The sequence below is a fragment of the Rhinatrema bivittatum genome, chromosome 2 (genome assembly GCF_901001135.1).
Source record: "Rhinatrema bivittatum chromosome 2, aRhiBiv1.1, whole genome shotgun sequence".
Lineage (NCBI taxonomy): Eukaryota > Metazoa > Chordata > Amphibia > Gymnophiona > Rhinatrematidae > Rhinatrema > Rhinatrema bivittatum.
The window spans coordinates 104,535,138-104,554,858 of NC_042616.1; the positions used below are offsets into that span (position 1 = coordinate 104,535,138).

General features: G+C 44.4%; 1 protein-coding gene across 1 annotated transcript in view; it reads left to right on the forward strand.

Annotated features, from left to right (window-relative positions):
- Nucleotides 1-19,721, forward strand: part of WDR60 (WD repeat domain 60) — a 373,459-nt gene that overhangs the window by 268,989 nt on the left and 84,749 nt on the right. The window contains exons 17-18 of the mRNA XM_029588515.1: nt 11,341-11,454; nt 11,557-11,618. Of these exons, the coding sequence (XP_029444375.1) occupies nt 11,341-11,454; nt 11,557-11,618 (176 nt within the window). The remainder of the gene's footprint in view (nt 1-11,340; nt 11,455-11,556; nt 11,619-19,721) is intronic.

Below are 19,721 nucleotides of genomic sequence, written 5' to 3' on the forward strand. Positions count from 1 at the left end.
TTTAGGAATATGTTTTAGTTTCTATGAGTCTCAACAGAGAATAGCCCCACCCTTAGGAATTTACTCCTTGTTGCAGAGAAAAAAAAAGGAATCTTGACACACTGCAGGCTTATTAACCATGTAAGACTTGTTTTCAGGAGCAGGCATGAAGAAGAATTTTTTAACTTCTGGATTTATGCATTTTTTTTCATAAAAAGTGTCTTTTGTGATCTATTTTTTTTAATTATTGAATTATTGAAATAAAAGGACACTGCTGAAATCTTGTAATGAAGGTGCACTGATTCCTATAGAAAACAGCTCAGCTCAAATGGCTAAATTGGTAGGATTAACTTGAGTGTGTATTTTGGCGAAAGATCTCATGGCCACTATTTATGCAAAATCACAATATGCTTTTGGGGTTATTTATGATTTTAGGACTATTTTAGAAAAGAAAGAGTTTTTAACTTCTTTACAAAGTTTTATTAGAAATAGTATATATGTTAAATCTCTATTAATGGTTTTATTTCTTCCCAGACATTTAGCTGTAGTGAAGTTTGCTAGACATTATTGCCATCCTAAAGATTTATTTATGAATTAATACAGATGGAATTTATACTTCTGTAATAACCAAGTAAATTGTAACCATTGAAAAAAAGTTGATGCACCTATTTGAAATTATTTATCCTTTGCTAACAATAAGTTGTGTTGACTAATTTGACATTACAAAGCACTAATATAAACTATTCTTGAGACATTTTAACAGATTGATTACTGATATGATTCTGATGATATTCTAATCTGAAGTCACCTCCTGACTAAAACTCAGAACATTACTGCTCCTGGATCCAAATGCTTGACTGAGAGAACACAGATGAAATTGCCTATCATTGGATTTAATATGAACTGTTTAATATATTTTGAACTGTGATGATTGTTTTTCTGTTCATATCCTAAAGAAGAATTGAATGAGCTCTCCGTTTAAGCAGAATTGAGTCTAAAGGTAATCAAAAGCTAATGCTTCCTCATCTTTTGACTACTGGGATTAAATCATCAGTGAAATAGCAGTTATCCCAGGACAAGCAGGATGCATCACATATGGATGACATCACTGACGGAGCCCTATTGCGGGAAAACTTTTTGTCAAAGTTTCTAGAAACTTTTGACTGGCACTGTGAGGCCACTGAGCATGCCCAGCATGCTATGATATTCTCTGCCACAGGGGTCTCACTCTAGTCTTCGTTTTTCCACGCTGCTGCAAGTATCGCGGAGATAGGAGCCCTGTGAGTTTTACTCACTTTTCTGACTGAAAAAGTCATCATTTTAAAAAATTTTCTCCCATAAGGGATCTCACTCCCCCTTTTTTTTCTGAGAAATGTATATCATTTTTACAGTAAGTAAAAACAATTTTTTTCTTTCATAATATTTCCCCGTTTTCATCGACGGCTGTCGATAGAAACATGGCTTCGGGGTTTAAAAAATGTCCAATTTGCAATCGGACCATGTCTATCACAGACCCACACCTTGAGTGTGTTGTCTGCTTAGGCGAAAAACATGATATTTCGTCCTGCCAAAGTGTGCAGAGATGACCCCTAAAGGAATGAAGCTTAGGCAGGAAAAAATGGAGCACCTTTTTCACCTCCAACTCCTTCCTTCTCCTTCGACGTCAACAAAATCGTCCCCAGCTGGAGTTACCAAAAAAGTCCTGCTGAAGAAACGTCATCTGGAGGGATCAGGGGATCGGACATCGCCAACACCGTCGACGGCGTCGATAAGGTCGGTCATAGAACAAAGGCCTAAACATAAGCATTGACACCGACATGCCCCGACACCACCGTTAACTCCCTCCCCGAGAGAACCGATCGCAAAGCAGCAAAAACATAAAGAAACACCACCACCGTCAGGGCCTACTTCGATGGAACCCATACAACCATCGCAAGAGTTACCTCCTACTCCTCCACCGCCGCTGACCATTCCAGCTGTATCACAGGACTTGTCCATGCTAATCAAGCAAGCAGTAATGCAAGCCCTAAAGGAACAGATTCCGGTGACCATGCCGATGCTGGCGATACCGCCGATGCCGGTGACGTCACATACGCCTGTGACATCACCGATGCTGGTAACATTACCGATGATGATGGAACTATCGATATCGGTGACATCACTGATGCCGGGGGAAACCCCGATGTCAGTGGCAACGTCGATTCCATTGACGACCTCGATGCCACTATCGATACCGAAGTCGGTGCATTTGGTCTTACTGGACATCATGCCGATGTCGATGGCTCTATCGGTTCTGGCACTGATGCCAATCTTCACACTTGCACCAATGCAAGGAAGAAAAGACAAAACAACTACGGTGACTTCCAGGAAATCATCGAAGACACTAATCGCTTCTTCGATGCCAAAGCCTTCACCAACGGTGCCACTCCTTTCTGGGGCTCCAGGACACCCAGAGTCAGCACTACATCACATAATCATGAAAAGGTATCAAGATTTACTGGATTCTCTTCCCTCTAATCCAAGAGAAGAAAATCCTGAGGACTCGTCTCCTGTAGATCCATTACCAGGACCTTCTGGCATTCCTCCTCCACCTAGGACTTCAGCACCTCCACAACAAATCCAAGAATATGATACTTGGAGTGACACGAACACAGACACGTCATCTGAGGATTTTATGTCTGAGCCATCACTACCAGATCCCCGAAAGAAATCTCCTCCAGAAGATTTTACTTTCACGACTTTTGTCCAGGAAATGGTGGACTCCATTCCTTTCATATTAGTAACAGAGCAGGACACCAGACAACAAACCTTGGAGGTACTTCAGTTTGTCAACCCTCCAAAACAGGTTGTAGCCATACCAGTGCACGATGTTCTCTTAGAATTACAACATCATCTCTGGGAACATCCCTGCTCCATTCCAGCAGTAAACAAGAGAATGAACAGTACATATCTAGTACAATCTGCTCCTGGGTATCAGAAGTCGCAGCTCCCTCACCACTCAGTGGTGGTGGAATGAGCACAAAAAAAGATCAAAAAGAATAAGAACACATTCATCGAATCCCCAGGTAAAGACCACCGATTTTTGGATTCCCTGGGTCGTAAAGTGTATCAAGGGGCCATGTTGAACTCTAGAATCTCTTCCTATCAGCTCTACATGACCCAATATCAGAGAAACTTGTGGAAGCAAATCCAAGACTTTGTTCCATCTCTCCCAACTCAGTATCAAGAGGCAGCCCAGACCATCATCCACAAGGGTCTGGAGGCCGGAAAACATGAAGTCCGTGCGGCCTATGATGGATTCGAAACAGCTTCCAGGGTAGCTGCATCAGGAATCAGCGCCAGGAGATGGGCATGGTTTAAGGGCTCAGACCTTAGACCTGAGGTTCAGGATAAGCTAGTAGATCTCCCTTGCCTGGGAGACAACCTTTTTGGATCCAAGGTCCAAGATGCAGTGACTCAACTAAAGGAGCACACTGAAACACTGAGGCAGCTTTCTTCCCTTCCACAAGATCCCCCTACGCACTCTGGGCATAGGCCTCAACGGAAAGACACGAGAAGGCCTTTTTACAGACAACGGAGGTACTATCCTCCTACATCTCGTGCCAGACATTCTAGAACTCAACAAAGACCGCAACCGAGAAGGCCGAGGACAGCTAGGCCTCAACCTGCTCCACAGACAGGACCTACTGCTGGTTTTTGAAACCACTTCCAGAGAACTCAGCTACTTCTCTAATCCTCATCCAGAACTTCCAGTGGGAGGCCGAATATCCAAATTTTACAACAATTGGATACCAATAACATCAGACCAATGGGTTCTGTCAATAATATCTCGAGGTTACTAACTCGATTTCCTCTCAATTCCCACAGATTTTCCTCCGAGTCATTTTCATCTCAGTGAAAATCACATGCTTCAATTACAAGTAGAATTATCCATGCTTCTGAAAGCCAGGGCTGAAGAGCCGGTGCCCTGGTCTCAGAGGGGCAGAGGATTCTATTACCGTTATTTCCTCATTCCAAAGAAAACCGGTGGCCTTCGTCCTATCCTAGACCTCAGAAATCTCAACAAATTTCTAAAGAAAGAAAAGTTCAGGATGGTTTCTCTAGGCACCATGCTTCCACTTCTTCAAAAAGATTGGCTTTGTTGTCTGGATCTTCAAGACGCTTACGCTCACATTCCAATATTCCCTCCTCATCGCAAGTACCTGCGCTTCATGGTAGGGCAACAACATTTCCAATACAGAGTACTGCCATTCGGCCTTGCCTCTGCTCCCAGAGTATTCACCAAATGTCTGGCAGTAATAGCAGCACACTTGCACAAACGAAGTGTCCATGTGTTTCCATATCTAGACGACTGGCTCATCAGAAGTCAATCTCTACAAGGAGCTCTTGCTTCTCTCAATCAAACAATTACTGTACTCCATTCGATGGGATTTCTCATCAATTATCAAAAGTCCCATCTCACTCCATCTCACCTGCTTCAATTCATAGGAGCAGAATTGAACACTATCCTCTCAAAGGCTTTTCTACCCGAGGATTGGGCACAGACACTTTTCCTTTTGGCAAACTCGCTCCGCTCAAAGAAACAAGCAACAGCTCATCAGTTTCTAACTTTACTAGGCCACATGGCTTCTACAGTTCACGTCACTCCTATGGCACGTCTCGCCATGAGGGTAACCCAATGGACTTTGAGATCAAAATGGATCCAAGCCATTCAACCGCTGCATTATCCAATTCAAGTAACCTACCAGCTACGTTCCTCTCTACTATGGTGGGTGAAAAAGGACAACTTGCGCAAGGGCCTACCCTTCCAGCAACCAGTCCGACAAATAACTCTAACCACAGATGCATCCACCTTGGGCTGGGGAGCTCACATAGACACTCTCCAAACTCAAAGTACTTGGACAAAACTCGAAGCGACATTTCAAATCAATTTCCTGGAGCTTCGAGCTATAAGTTATGCGCTGCATGCGTTCAAAGACGGACTTTCACACAAAACTGTTCTCATCCAAACGGACAATACAGTGGCCATGTGGTACATCAACAAGCAAGGAGGTACGGGCTCGTATCTCATTTGTCAAGAAGCTGCACAGATTTGGGGCTGGGCCCTGAACCACTCAATGTTTCTCCGGGCCACTTATCTGGCAGGCATTCACAATGTAGTGGCAGATCGACTCAATCGTCAGTTCCAACCACACGAATGGTCCCTGGATCCTGCAGTAGCGACCATGATATTTCAACGTTGGGGACAACCAACAATAGACCTCTTTGCGTTCACAACTGAATCACAAAGTGGACAAATTCTGTTCTCTACACAAACAGAAAAACCAGCCAGCCAAGGATGCCTTTGCTCGCCCTTGGAACTCAGGCCTTCTATACGTGTATCCTCCAATACCGCTCATAACCAAAACTCTTGTGAAGCTACAACAGGTCAAGGGGTCCATGATACTCATAGCCCCGTATTGGCCTCGACAAGTATTGTTCCCCACACTTCTAGACCTCTCAGTCAGGGATCCTATTCACCTGGGTATAGCTCCTACTCTCATAACTCAGGATCAGGGTCATTGCGCCATCCCAACCTTCAATCCCTATCCCTGACAGCATGGATGTTGAAAGCTTGATTTTACAACCACTCAATCTTTCCACCAATATATCTCAAATGCTTATAGCTTCACGTAAACCTTCCACACGAAAGAATTATTCTTCCAAATGGAAGAGATTTACTTTGTGGTGCAGACAAAAGAATATTGATCCTTTCACTTGCCCCACTACTTTTCTTCTAGACTACTTATACCATCTTTCAGAATCTGGTCTCCAGACTTCATCTGTAAGAGTACACTTAAGTGCAATATCAGCTTACCATAACAAGATGGGAGATGCACCAATCTCCACACAACCTCTTGTCAGCAGGTTTATGAGAGGTTTAACTCAACTTAAACCACCAATTCGGCCTCCAGTCACAGAATGGGACCTGAATCTGGTCTTAACACGACTCATGCGTTCTCCTTTCGAACCCATGAATTCCTGTGATGTTAAATTTCTCACATGGAAGACTATCTTCCTCATAGCCATTACATCAGCTAGAAGGGTTAGTGAGTTACAAGCACTTGTCACGTACTCACCCTATACAAAGTTCCTACATGACAGAGCAGTTCTCTGTACACATCCAAAATTCCTTCCCAAGGTAGTTACGGAATTCCATTTGAACCAATCCATAGTTTTACCCACATTCTTTCCAAGGCCTCATTCTCACCAAGGGGAACGGGCCTTACATACCTTGGACTGTAAGAGGGCGCTAGCATTTTACTTAGACCACACTGCAGTCCATAGGAAATCCACTCAGCTTTTTGTATCTTATGATCCAAACAAACCGGGTAAAGCAGTGGGTAAACATACTCTATCCAACTGGTTAGCAGATTGCATACAGTTTTGCTATGAAAAAGCAGGCCTTTCTCTCCAAGTAAAAGCGCATTCAGTAAGAGCAATGTCAACCTCAGTAGCACACTATCGTTCAGTGCCAATCCTTGACATATGTAAAGCAGCAGCATGGATTTCTCTTCACACCTTTGCAGCTCATTACTGTCTGGACAAAGAAGGACGACAAGATTCAGCCTATGGACAATCTGTCTTAAAGAACTTGTTTCTAATCTAATCCCAACTCCTTCTACATCCATCCTGCTGTGATCTTCGGCTGACTCATTTTCAATAACAATACTTCACTGTTGCTTCACTACGAAATGACTCAGCCTCTAGCTTGCTAATCACCCATATAAAAGGTATGAGACCCAACTCCGCGGGGTGGCGGGTGGGTTCTGTGAGGACTACATCCTGCTTGTCCTGGGATAAAGCAAAATTGCTTACCTTGTAATAGGTGTTATCCCAGGACAGCAGAATGTAGTCCTCACAGAAGCTACCCACCACCCCGCGGAGTTGGGTCTCATACCTTTTATTATTTTATTTTTTGCTAAAGCTCATTGCTACATACGAGACTAGAGTGAGACCCCTGTGGCAGAGAATATCATAGCATGCTGGGCATGCTCAGTGGCCTCACAGTGCCAGTCAAAGTTTCTAGAAACTTTGACAGAAAGTTTTCCCGCAATAGGGCTCCGTCAGTGACGTCACCCATATGTGAGGACTACATCCTGCAGTCCTGGGATAACACCTATTACACGGTAAGCAATTTTGCTATACCCTATCCCCAATCCAGACAAAAACGTTCCAAATGGAAGGCAACACAACTAAACAAAAGAACCCATGGTATAGTGAAGAACTGAGACACACTTAACAGACTCTGAGAAAATCCGAAAAGCAGTGGAGGAAATGCCAATCTACAGAATCCCTAGAAAAATACAAATCCCTGTTAACAAAATACCGTGAACAAATCATTAAAGAAAAAAAAGAATACTACGCAAAACAGATTCATGGTGTAATATTTAATTCAAAAATACTCTTTGAAACAGTGAAAAATTTAATCAAAGACCTATCCTCAATCTCAAATAATTATGACTTTACAAAGAACTCATGCAGTGTATATTGTTAAACAAAATCAATTTTAAATCACAATTCTCCCACCTCTTACCAACAAAAGAGCCTGAAGCAAAATATGGTCAAGTAAAATGGAACACATTCAATGCATTATCTAAACTTGAAGTTAAACCAAATCATCACTAAAATGAAGCCCAATACCCACCCACTAGACCCCCCTCCCCTGCAAGTGAACTGAAAACTGTAAACAGCGTAGTAATCTGATTTTCACAAACATAACAAACCACTTGCTAGCAGAAGGATTCGTCCCCGATAGCGTGTGCACATGGACACGCGCGCGCTTCTTTAAAAATCTACTCCTATGTGCGTAGAGGCTACTTATGCATGTATATGCTCATTTTTATATGTGTAATGTTTTGAAATTTCACCCCATAACGTTAGCATCTACTTTTCATTTTTTTCTGCTAATATAGAAAGTGAGATAATGACTTTTTTTGTGATATACATATGAACATACAGCAGTGACTCCGGCAGGGCAAAGTGCATAATCTGATAGATTTTTTTGTGATTCCTGCATTTGATCAGATGTGCTTTTCACTGAGAGGTACACCATGTAACAAGCAGAATGATGAGTCATGAAAAAAAAGAGGTTGGGGGGCGGGGGGGGTTGATAGTGGGCAGCTGGCCATATTGCGGCGGTGCATTTTCGCCTGCCACGGTTGCAACCGCACTGCCGACTATCTCCCCCATAGCACCATACCAAAAGTTGGTATTATTTCTGGTGTTACTGCCGGCGATAATGTTTAAAACATTGTCACCCACAGCGGTACCAGAAATACATTTTTATTTGCCTGCCCTAACCTTACCCTAACCAATCCCCTTTCCTTAATTTAATTATTACTGATGCAATGCAATGCGGTAGCTATCTCGTGCATTAGGATCCTAACGCACATAATAATAGCCTTTCACGTTTTAAAGCCTTTCACCTATTAGGTATTCGCGCGCGATTCAGAAAGTAAAATGTGCAGCCAAGCCACACATTTTACTTTCAGAAATTAGCGCCTACAAAAGGTAGGCGCTAATTTCTTCTGGCACCGGGAAAGTGCACAGAAAAGCAGTAAAAACTGCTTTTCTGTGCACCCTCAGACTTAATATCATGGTGATATTAAGTCGGAGGTCCCGAAGAGTAAAAAAAGTTAAAAAAAAAAAAATAAATTGGAAGTTGGCTGGCGGCTGTCGGGTCAAAAACCGGATGCTCAATTTTGCCGGCGTCCGGTTTCCGAGCCCGTGGCTATCAGCGGGCTCGAGAACTGATGCCGGCAAAATTGAGCGTCAGCTGTCAAACACACTGACAGCCACCGCTCCTGTCCGTTTCTACTGCCGGGCCTCTTTTAAATACTGTATCACGCGCACAAGTGAGTTCGCCCGCTCTCCCTCGGACTTTACTGAATTGGCCTGATAGTTAGTTATCTAGTAGAATTAACTTAAATAGATTTGAACAGCAATTTATTTATTTATTTTCATGCCAAGACCACAGTTCATATAAGTGAAGACTTTTACTGAGTTCAGTGAACTGACTAAAGGCATTTGCTTTGAATATTCCCTTTTCCATGTTCAACATCTCTCATAGAATGCTAACTAGAGGGCATTGCACTGTAAATTTTTAATTTTGAAACACTTTAGTATATAAGACAGCAATTTTCAAAACCATTTACCCAGGTAAAATGGCCTGAGTGAAAATTTCCTTGCTAAAGCCCACACAGGCTTCCATGGCATGCATACTTTTAACTGGGATAAAAAGTGCTTCAATGACAAGGTAGGGAAGCGATGCTCTTAGATGTGATTTTCAAGTCTATGCAAGTTGTTTTCCAGCCAATTGCTGCCTGCAGAAAAAGTAGGTTTAAAGTCCTTGGCTATTTTATACCCATGGGGAGTTTTCCCTTTGTACATAACAAAAAAGTGGTAACCCTAGATTCACTTTGGGGGATGATGGAAGGAATGCTTTTGAATATTAAAGGGTTAGAAAAGAAAGTGGATAGTTTAATAACAGGAACTCAACAGGACACGCTACAAACACAGAAACAAATTAAAGAGTTGGTTGACAGGACCAAAGAGTTGGAGAATTCCCAAAAGAAAAATATAGAATTCCAAGTAGCTGTTGTCAAAGACAGAGAAATAATCTCTAGAAGGCTTGAATCTCTAGAAAACACAGCCAAGAAATATAATTTGAGAATCATGAATTTTCCCAGAGTAATTGGGGAAATACCCCATATTACTTTAAAAAATTTGCTTAAGGAAATACTTGGCTCTGTTGCTGGAGATAAAATCATTGTACTTAATTGTTATTTTATACCAAAAAAAAGAATTCCAGAAGATAGATTAGAGCAACCCTTTCAGGGTGATCTAACAAATTTTCTTGAGTCTAGTAACCAGGTAATTGATTGGGGGACTCTTTTGGCCAATTTCTCCATATTAGAGGATATAAGCTTGATAATGAAAAATTATTTCCAAAAATATCCGGTCAACTATATGGGAAAACAGATAAAGATATTCCCTGATCTTGCTTTCTCAACACAATTACGTAGGAAAGCCTTCCTGGCCTTACGCCAGGAGGTAACTGATATGGGATTTATTTTCACCTTAAGATTTCCGTGTAAGTGTGTCCTGAGAAAACAAAATGATGTATTTATTTTTTTCTCCCCTGACCAACTTAAAGATTTTTAGAACAGAGGAAAATTCCAGCCTCATCCCCAATAATGAATTAAGGAATAAAGGAATATAAAACAGGCAGGTATTATGGGCCCTTTTGTTTATATATTGAAGTAAAAATACTCCCAATGATTTCTGTATGTAGTGCAATGTCCCCTCAAATGTGATTAATACTGAATGAACATGGCTGTGGTAAAATGTCAGTAGTGCTTTACAATGGAGATAAGAGCCCATTGAAATTACCATTATAGATTTTCTTTATTATTTATGTACCGCAATCAGATCATGTATTTCCTATTGCAAACATTGTTTGTATATATTGAAAATGATAAATAAAGGATTAAAAAAAAAAAAAAGTAAAAATTGCCCCTTAAGTGTTGTTATGGTGATGATCATCAGGGGTGAAAAAATTGTGTGTATTTGAAAATTGGCATATGGTGCTGGCCCAGGCCCAGGAGGAGCTGGTGCTGTTGCAGGGAACTCAGACCCAGGAGTTGCTGCTGCCACTATGGGAGGCCCAGTCCCAGAAGAAACTGGCACTACTGGGGGAGGCTGAGGCCTAAGAGGTGCCAGCATCACTGCAGAAGGCCCAGGCCAAGCAAGAATTGGTGCCACTGCAGGAGGCCTGAGCCCAAGAAGAATTGAAGAAGCCCAAGTTGCCCTCTACTTGCCTAGGAGAGACTGGAAGTAGGCGGAGCCAAACAAGGCTAGAGAGAATGGAAAGGGGAAAAGTGAAGTAAAAGAATTAATAAAAAAAAAAAAAAAAGCAACAGAAAAATCCAAGAAAGATGGAAAAAAATGAACAAAACGTTTTGTACCCAAGATTTGAAAATGTTTTTCTATCCCTGTTCATTTTTGTCTAGAAACTGTATTGGCTCTCAGTATAGGTGCTGCTTCAGAAAACAAAGTATCATTAACAAAAAACTTTGTGAATGTTTATTGGGAGCCATATTTATGTCAGGCTTTGCACTCAGAACAATTCATTCTTGGGCTCAGAATGGGATGAACTCTATTGAAAACAGAGCTTTTCACATTCTTTCCAAATGGTGTGAAGATATGCTATCTTATCACTTTTGAATCAGATCAATATTTCATGTTGAATACATACATGTGCATTTTTTTTTTTTTAGAATACTCAAATGCTTCTTAATATTTTTGCTTTATCTGCAGATGGTGTTCTTACCACAGTAAATCATATGTGTTCTGTACAAGCAATAGAACCTGTCCCAACCTCAGTCTGCAAAATACAGAAACATGGCCTCTCGCTTCTAGAATCTCAGGAAGGTATGTGCACAGCAAACTGAAAGTTAGGATAAATTTTTTTATATCTACTTAAAGATATTAAAAGTGGAAGGACTGATGTTTTTGTTTTCTTTTTATGAATAGAAAGGTTAGGACTGTCATTCCAGATAGCCTCACTGGATGAAAGTGGTATTCTTAATTTGTGGGTAAGTAGATATTTTGACTATGGAAAAGCCATATGGATGGTTTTTGCTTGATGGATACTAGAATTGCAACTGTTAGAGAGATGGGTGAACATTAGAAATGTATGTCATGGACCAGTCCAGTGGCTTAGTGGCAACACTGTGCTGCAGAGGATCCCTGGTTCAATTCTCAAATCAGGTCTTCCGCACACTGGGTTGGCTGGGGAAAGGGCGCTGCAGAGACTCCTGAGAGTGCAAGGATTCATAGCCTCACTAAGGGTAACACGTGACCACTTTTCAAAGGATGTAGGCTCTTAACATTTGCATTTAGGATTCTAAATTGGCCCTTTTGACAATGTACTAGGGCCGAGTGTCTAAATTTACGCTCCTAGTTTCACTATGCTCCTACATTTAGGAGCCTAAAAGTGGGTGGCAATAGACTCAGATCAGGGAAACAAAGTTAGGAGCTTAGCACTGATTTTGAGCACTTGGCACCTAACTAAGGAGCCTCTATATAGTCAGATGACTAGCAGGACTACATTTAAGACTAAATTTTGTGGTTCTAAAATTATGGGAATTTTCAGTTTAAAACAGGCATCTACTTTTTGAGCCAATATTAGAAGCTCAGCTTTTTTTGAATATTGAATATCAACTTCTTGGTAGCCAGATTTAGGGCTCATGGTACAGAATTCTGGAAGGAATCCTGGTGCATGATTCCTGGCCTTAGGACTGTTAGTGCAATGATCAAACTAGGAACAGAATCTATTAAAATAGGAAAAAAAACTCCCTAGGTAGTTATGAGTGAAAACTTATGGTGCCAGAATTCCAACCTTAGTTCTGACTGAGCTGGAAGAGAAAGGAGAAATTATTGAGCCAAAAAAAAAAAAAAAAGAAATGAATGGCAGATGACAGGTTGTCTGAGCTACACAGCCTTGCATAGGAAATTCCCATATGAACATAGTACGAAACTTATATTGATAAATATTTAAATAATAGTTTTAATAGATTTATACTTGGCAATGATTATATATAATATCTATGTCAATAACTATTATTTCTGGGGATAGCATATTCATAGAAAATGCAGTAACCCTAAGTTTTAGTGTACCTCCAAACTAGAAAGTAAGCCAAACTCTAACATTTTGTTTTATCAAAACTGTTGCTTTTTGGGTTTTATAATTTATTGAATTGTCTTTTTACCTAGAGACTGAAGTTGGACTGCTATAAAGCAAGTTTGTTACCATAAACTGTGTTTCTAATGATAGCAGGATGAATTAGCCATTTCATGTGGGTGATGTCATCCAGTAGCACCGAACAGACTCCTCTCTCCGAGTTAGTCGAGCTTTGAGCAATTCTGATCATGCATGGGAGTTTCCACATGGGTGGAATATCAGAACTAAATCTTACTATGTAGTCCACTGTACAGGGAGATGGGCGTGCATTCCATGGCTAATTCATCCTGCTATCTGTATAAACACCGTTTACAGTAAGCAAACTTGCTTTTTCCATCAATGAGTAGGCTGAATTAGCCATTACATCTGGGGAGTTCCAAACTGAGAGTTACAGCAGAGTGTTTACTTAGTAAGTAGCTCGGCACCCACAGTGGAAAGCAGACCACAGTGAGAATAGATTTTTCAAGACTGCTTGTCCAAATATACTGTCGGTCTTTGAGAGGTTATCAAGATAGTAGTAGGATGTAAAGGTATTAACTGAAGATCAAGTTGCTGCTTTGCAGACATCCTTAGTAGGTACTTCTCGAAGATGAGCAACAGAAGCAGGCATAGCTCTCTCTTGATGAGCCTTCACAGAGCCTGTCACTTATGTTGCATCGGAGGTGGACCCTTGGGCCGAGGTGGGGTTGACGCAACCCATAAGCAAGGACCTACAGGTCTCCACCTTCGGCAGGCGGAGTGGGCTGATAGACAGAGGCTGCTGGAGCTTCACCTATACCAGCCCTCGTTCCCCACGGGTTGAGCCTTTGGGTGCCGGGGCTGGCAGAACTTAGGTGGGCCTCTGTATGTAGTTGCAGAAGAAGTTGGTTCAGCCCAGAGACAGCAGGTGAGAGATGGTACAGTTTTACTCCGGATTGGATAATGTCCTGGAAACTCGGGCGCCAATGGAACGAAGGCAGACAGGGGGTGCTCGAGCAAAAGTAGGCCGAAGCCTGAAGAAACCATGTCCAGGGTGTAAGTTGGAGAGGCGTCAAAAAGCAGGCTTGAGTCAGGGCTGGCGGCAATCCAAAGGCAGTGGCAAGCAAGGCTGAGGTCTAATCATGGAGATAGTCAAGAGCATAGTCAAGCAAGGCAGAAGTCTGATCATGGAGATAGTCAAAGGTGTGTAGTCAGGCAAAGTGAAGTTCAGGGTCTGGAGATAAGCAATGCGTAGTCAGACGAAGCAGAGGTCGGGGTCTGGAGATAGGCAGTAGCGGAGTCAAGCGAAGCAGAGGTCTAGGATCTGGAAATAGGCAGTAGCGTAGTCAAGCGAAGCAGAGGTCTGGGACTGGAAATAGGCAGTAGCGTAGTCAGGCGAAGCAGAGGTCTGGGTCTGGAGATAGGCAGTAGCGTAGTCAGGCGAAGCAGAGGTCTGGGACTGGAAATAGGCAGTAGCGTAGTCAGGCGAAGCAGAGGTCTGGGTCTGGAGATAGGCAGTAGCGTAGTCAAGCGAAGCAGAGGTCTGGGTCTGGAGATAGGCAGTAGCGTAGTCAAGCGAAGCAGAGGTCTGGGTCTGGAAATAGGCAGTAGCGTAATCAGGCAAAGCAGAGGTCTGGGTCTGGAGATAGGCAGTAGCATAGTCAGGCAAAGCAGAGGTCTGGAGATAGGCAGTAGCATAGTCAAGCGAAGCAGAGGTCTGGGTCTGGAGATAGGCAGTAGCGTAGTCAAGCGAAGCAGAGGTCTGGGTCTGGAGATAGGCAGTAGCGTAGTCAAGCGAAGCAGAGGTCTGGGTCTGGAAATAGGCAGTAGCGTAATCAGGCAAAGCAGAGGTCTGGGTCTGGAGATAGGCAGTAGCATAGTCAGGCAAAGCAGAGGTCTGGAGATAGGCAGTAGCATAGTCAAGCGAAGCAGAGGTCTGGGTCTGGAGATAGGCAGTAGCGTAGTCAAGCGAAGCAGAGGTCTGGGTCTGGAAATAGGCAGTAGCGTAATCAGGCAAAGCAGAGGTCTGGGTCTGGAGATAGGCAGTAGCATAGTCAGGCAAAGCAGAGGTCTGGAGATAGGCAGTAGCATAGTCAAGCGAAGCAGAGGTCTGGGTCTGGAGATAGGCAGTAGCGTAGTCAAGCGAAGCAGAGGTCTGGGTCTGGAAATAGGCAGTAGCGTAATCAGGCGAAGCAGAGGTCTGGGTCTGGAGACAGGCAGTAGCATAGTCAGGCGAAGCAGAGGTCTGGGTCTGGAGATTATCAATGGCAAAGTCAGGCAAAGCAAAGTCAAAGTCCATGTAGTCAATCCGAAGCATAAGCAGGGTGGGAATGAAGAGATAGGAACCAGGAACAACGAGAAACAGGAATGCAGGGATGAGACAAATCTCTAGGAAGCAACGAGTACTCGACCAGTGAGGAGACCTGTTGCAAAGGCAACGCTAGGGAGTGGAGCCTGAGCTTAAATACTGTAGTCAGGTTGATGTCATCATCCGGGCCCGTGGCTAGGTTCCCGCCGCGGTTCCTACTTAAGAATCAATGGTGCGCGCGTGCCTAGGAAGGGGCGCGGCATGAGTAGCAGCGTCTCTGCGGGCCACGCGGAGAGGCCCGACGAAAAGTGGAAGCAGGACCGGGAACGCCGGGGACTGTGGCAGAGCCGGAGACACCGGGGGAGGTCCGAGGATGAAGCTGACAGCCCACCGCCACCAGCGAGGAGGAACCAGAGGCTGGAGTCACTGTAGAAAGGTGAGGGGGCCGTGCTGCGGGTCTGCCGCGGATGGCACACGTAACAGTACCCTCCCCCTTTACGCCCCCTTCTTGGAGGTCGGGATTTGCCAGGATGAGCACGATGAAAGTTCAGGAGGAGGGTTTTATCCAAGATGTTCTGAGCTGGTTCCCATGAATTTTCTTCGGGTCCATAACCCTCCCAAGAAAGGAGGTATTCCCACCGGCGGACCCTATGGCGGACGTCGAGGACTTCATGACGTTGTACGTCGTATCTGTTTCAGCCATGAGTGGAGGTGGTTCAGGAGCCTTTCGGGCAGGCCAGATAAGACCACAGGTTTTAAAAGAGATACGTGAAACGTATTATGTATTCCCAGCATAGGAGGCAGCTGAAGCTGGTATGTAACTGATCCAATGTGTCAGGTGACCGTAACAGGTCCAATGTACTTTGGAGCGAATCTTTGAGAAGGTATTCTGAGTCGGATATACCGAGTACTTAGCCAAACTTTCTGGCCAGGAAGGAATTCAGGAGCCGAGTGTCGGTGACTGTCAGCGGTTCTCTTGGCCCGGGAAGTGGTTTGACGTAAGCGAAGATTCGTCTGTTCCCATAAAGTCTTAAGGGCATCTGCAGTAGCCGGCACCGCAGGGGATGGCACTGACAAAGGTATGGGCAGCGGTGGTCGTGGTTGCTTTCCATAGACGATGGAGAATGGTAACATGTCTGTAGCATTGGCAATGTGGATGTTGTGAGAAAACTCCACCCAAGGGAGAAGTTCAGACCAATTGTCTTGGCAGTCGTTGATGTAAGCGCACAGGAAGGCTTTCAAAGAGTAATTCATTCGCTCAGCTTGTCCGTTGGCTTGGGGGTGATAAGCAGTTGTTAAATTGATATTAATACCGAACCTTCGGCAAAGGGCGCATCAGTATTTAGCAACGAACTGTGGACCTCTATCAGAGACAATGTCCTTGGGTAGGCCATGCAGTTTGAAGATGTGGCGGAAATATAGGCGTGCCAGTTCTGGAGCAGATGGTAGGCCCGGTAGAGGGACGAAATGTGCCATTTTTGAAATTCGGTCTATGGTTACTCATATCACGGTATGACCCTCTTTTGCCTTGTCGCCGCTTGAGCCACTACCGCACCTGTGCGATCGGCACTGACCCACCGGGGTCAGGGTGCTCGACCCGAGAGTGGCCCCTCCCACCTCCTAACATGTGGCCTACCCTGCATGCCGGACCTCGCTCACCTCACCGGCCTGAAGGACCGCCCCCGAAGCGTCCACAACGTCAGCGGCCCCTACCTCAACAGTAAGGGACCTCCTCCCTGCTATTAAAGTAGGCGCCAACCTCTCCGCGATCCTCTTTCGCTTTGTCGCTGCTCGAGCCTCTGCCGCACCCATGCGATCGGCACTGACCCACTGGGGTCAGGGTGCTCGACCCGAGAGCGGCCCCTCCCGCCTGCTAACATGCGGCCTACCCTGCATGCTGGACTTCGCTCACCTCGCCGGCCTGAAGGACTGCCCCCGAAGTGTCCAAAACGTCAGCGGCCCCTACCTCATCAGTAAGGGATCTCCTCCCTGCTATTAAAGCAGGCGCCAACCTCCAGCGTCGCACGCCTGGCGTCTCGTGCCGAAGGCGCGCGATTAAGGGGCTTCCCCTTTGTGCCTCCACTTGTGCTCCCCCTCCCCTCCAACCCACCCGTAACTAACTCCGGCCTTTCACTCAGTATGACCCACCCTACCTCGACTTCCCCTCTGATACCCACCTTTCCCCCTGCACTGGTTACTCTTATAACACTTCTACCCACCCCTCCAGTATCCCCTCTCCAGTGAGGTATGCCCACATCCATATACATAACCCCCCTCCCCCGCACGACACCTCCTCCCCCTCTGCCTGCAACATTTACAACCCCATATCCCCTACTTTCCCCCACCTTCCAAATTTGCTTCAATACCCAACACCACCCCACCCCATATCTCCACCCAGCAACTTCCAGCCATTACCTACACACCCCCAACTTTCCCAAACATCCAGCAAAACTGTACAACCTCAACAAACATGTGCCCTACTTTCAACATCCCAACTCTACCATACTTCAGGAACATCCCTGAGGAAGAAAATCATAACATCGCCAAACCACGCTCCCTAACCAAAATCCCAACCCACAACAACTCATACCTCACAGCTCTAACCATCCTCACACTTACACTAATCAACGCACAATCAATCACAAAAAAACTTCCACTGATACACGACTTCCTAACTGAGAATCACTCTGATCTCCTCTGCATCACTGAATCATGGCTCAAAACCACCGACACCGTGCTTATCAACCAACTACCCAAAAAAGCCTACAACATATTCTCGCTCCCCAGACCTAAAAAGAAAGGAGGTGGCTTGCTCTTCATTGCCTCAAAGAAATTCAGATTCAAACTTCATCCCACCAACCTCTCTCCACCACTCGAAGCAGGGCTCTTCAAATCAAAGAAGCTACAAATTCTCCTCATCTACTCTCCCCCATAAGAACATAAGATATGCCATACTGGGTCAGACCAAAGGTCCATCAAGCCCAGCATCCTGTTTCCAACAGTGGCCAATCCAAGTCACAAGTACCTGGCAAGTACCCAAAAATTAGATAGATCACAAGCTACTATTGCTTATTAATTATCATCATAGCACTTTATGGATGTATCCTCTAGGAACTTATCCAAACCTTTTTTAAACCCAGTTACACTAACTGCTGTAAATATATTCTTTGGCAATGAATTTCAGAGCTTAACTATGCGCTAAGTGAGAGAGAATTTTCTTCAATTTGTTTTAAAAGAGCTACTTGCTAACTTCATGGTGTGCCTCCTGGTCCTTCTGTTATCTGAGAGAGTAAATAACCGTTTTACATTAACTTGTTCAAGTCCTTTCATGATTTTGTAGACTTCTATCATATCTCCTCTCAGTTATCTCTTCTCCAAAATGAACAGCCCTAACTCTTTAGCCTTTCCTTATAGGGTAGCTGTTCCATGTCCTTATCATTTTGGTTGCCCTTCTCTGCACTTTCTCCAGTGCAGCTATATCCTTTAAACATAATCTATCCCCGCTAATAGAAACCATTGCCAACAACATCGACATGAACATCCCAGCAATAGTACTGGGCGACTTCAACATACACATGGATCGATCTGCCCCCGCAGCCACCTGCCAACTCCTCTCTGACGCCATGAATGCAATTGGATTCTAACAAATAATAAAACTCCCCACCCACAAAGTGGGTCACACACTCGACCTCATTTTCACTTACGAAAAAATCGCAAAACACACTACACCAACAACAACCACTATTCCTTGGTCAGACCACAAACTTATACAAACCAACCTATATTTAAAAAATCCCACCCAAGAACTTAAGAAGCAAAACAAACTTATCGAATTCAACAAGTCGTGCACCAGCGAAGACCTAATTGAAACTGGGACTGGGTAGGTAGCAGTCAGACAGATACAAGCTGGGTCTGTTATATGGCTGGGTTCTTCTGGAGTGTCTTCAGGCTCGAAAGAGCGCGATAGGGCGTCCACCCGGAGGTTTTTAGCAGCTGGATGGTAATGAAGCTCAAAATTGAATCTGGAAAAGAACAGGGCCCATTGGGCCTGACAGGCGTTGAGATGCTGGGCATGGCTCAAATGTTCCAGGTTCTTGTGGTCGGTGGACACGATGAACTTATGTTGCGCACCCTCTAGCCACGGGTGCCATTCTTCAAGGGCTTACTTTTATGGCAAGTAACTCACGATCTCCAATACTGTAGTTCTGTTCCGCAGATGAGAACTTGCGGGAGTAGAATGAACATGGGACTGTAGCACCGGAAGCAGTGCGTTGACTCAGGACCGCCCCAGCAGCAATAGCAGAGACATCCACTTCTACTTGAAAAGGATGGTTCGGGTCTGGGTGATGTAGACAAGACCCTGCCTGGAAGGCTTCTTTGAGGCGGTGGAAGGCTGCGACGGCTTCCGGAGTCCAATTTCGAGTATCTTGAACCTTACAAGTTAATGCTGTCAGAGGAGCAGCCAAAGTGGAATAGTGTGGGTGAAATGGAGATAGTAATTTAGAAATCCCAGGAAGCGCTGGAGGGCTTTAAGACCCACGGGTTGCGGCCAATCCTGGATTCCTTTCAACTTGGCAGGGTCCATAGAAAATTCTCGTTGGGAGATAATGTATCCGAGGAAAGGCAGACTGGATTTTTCGAATAAGCATTTGTCAAATTTTGCAAATAAGTGATTCTCGCGAAGGCGTT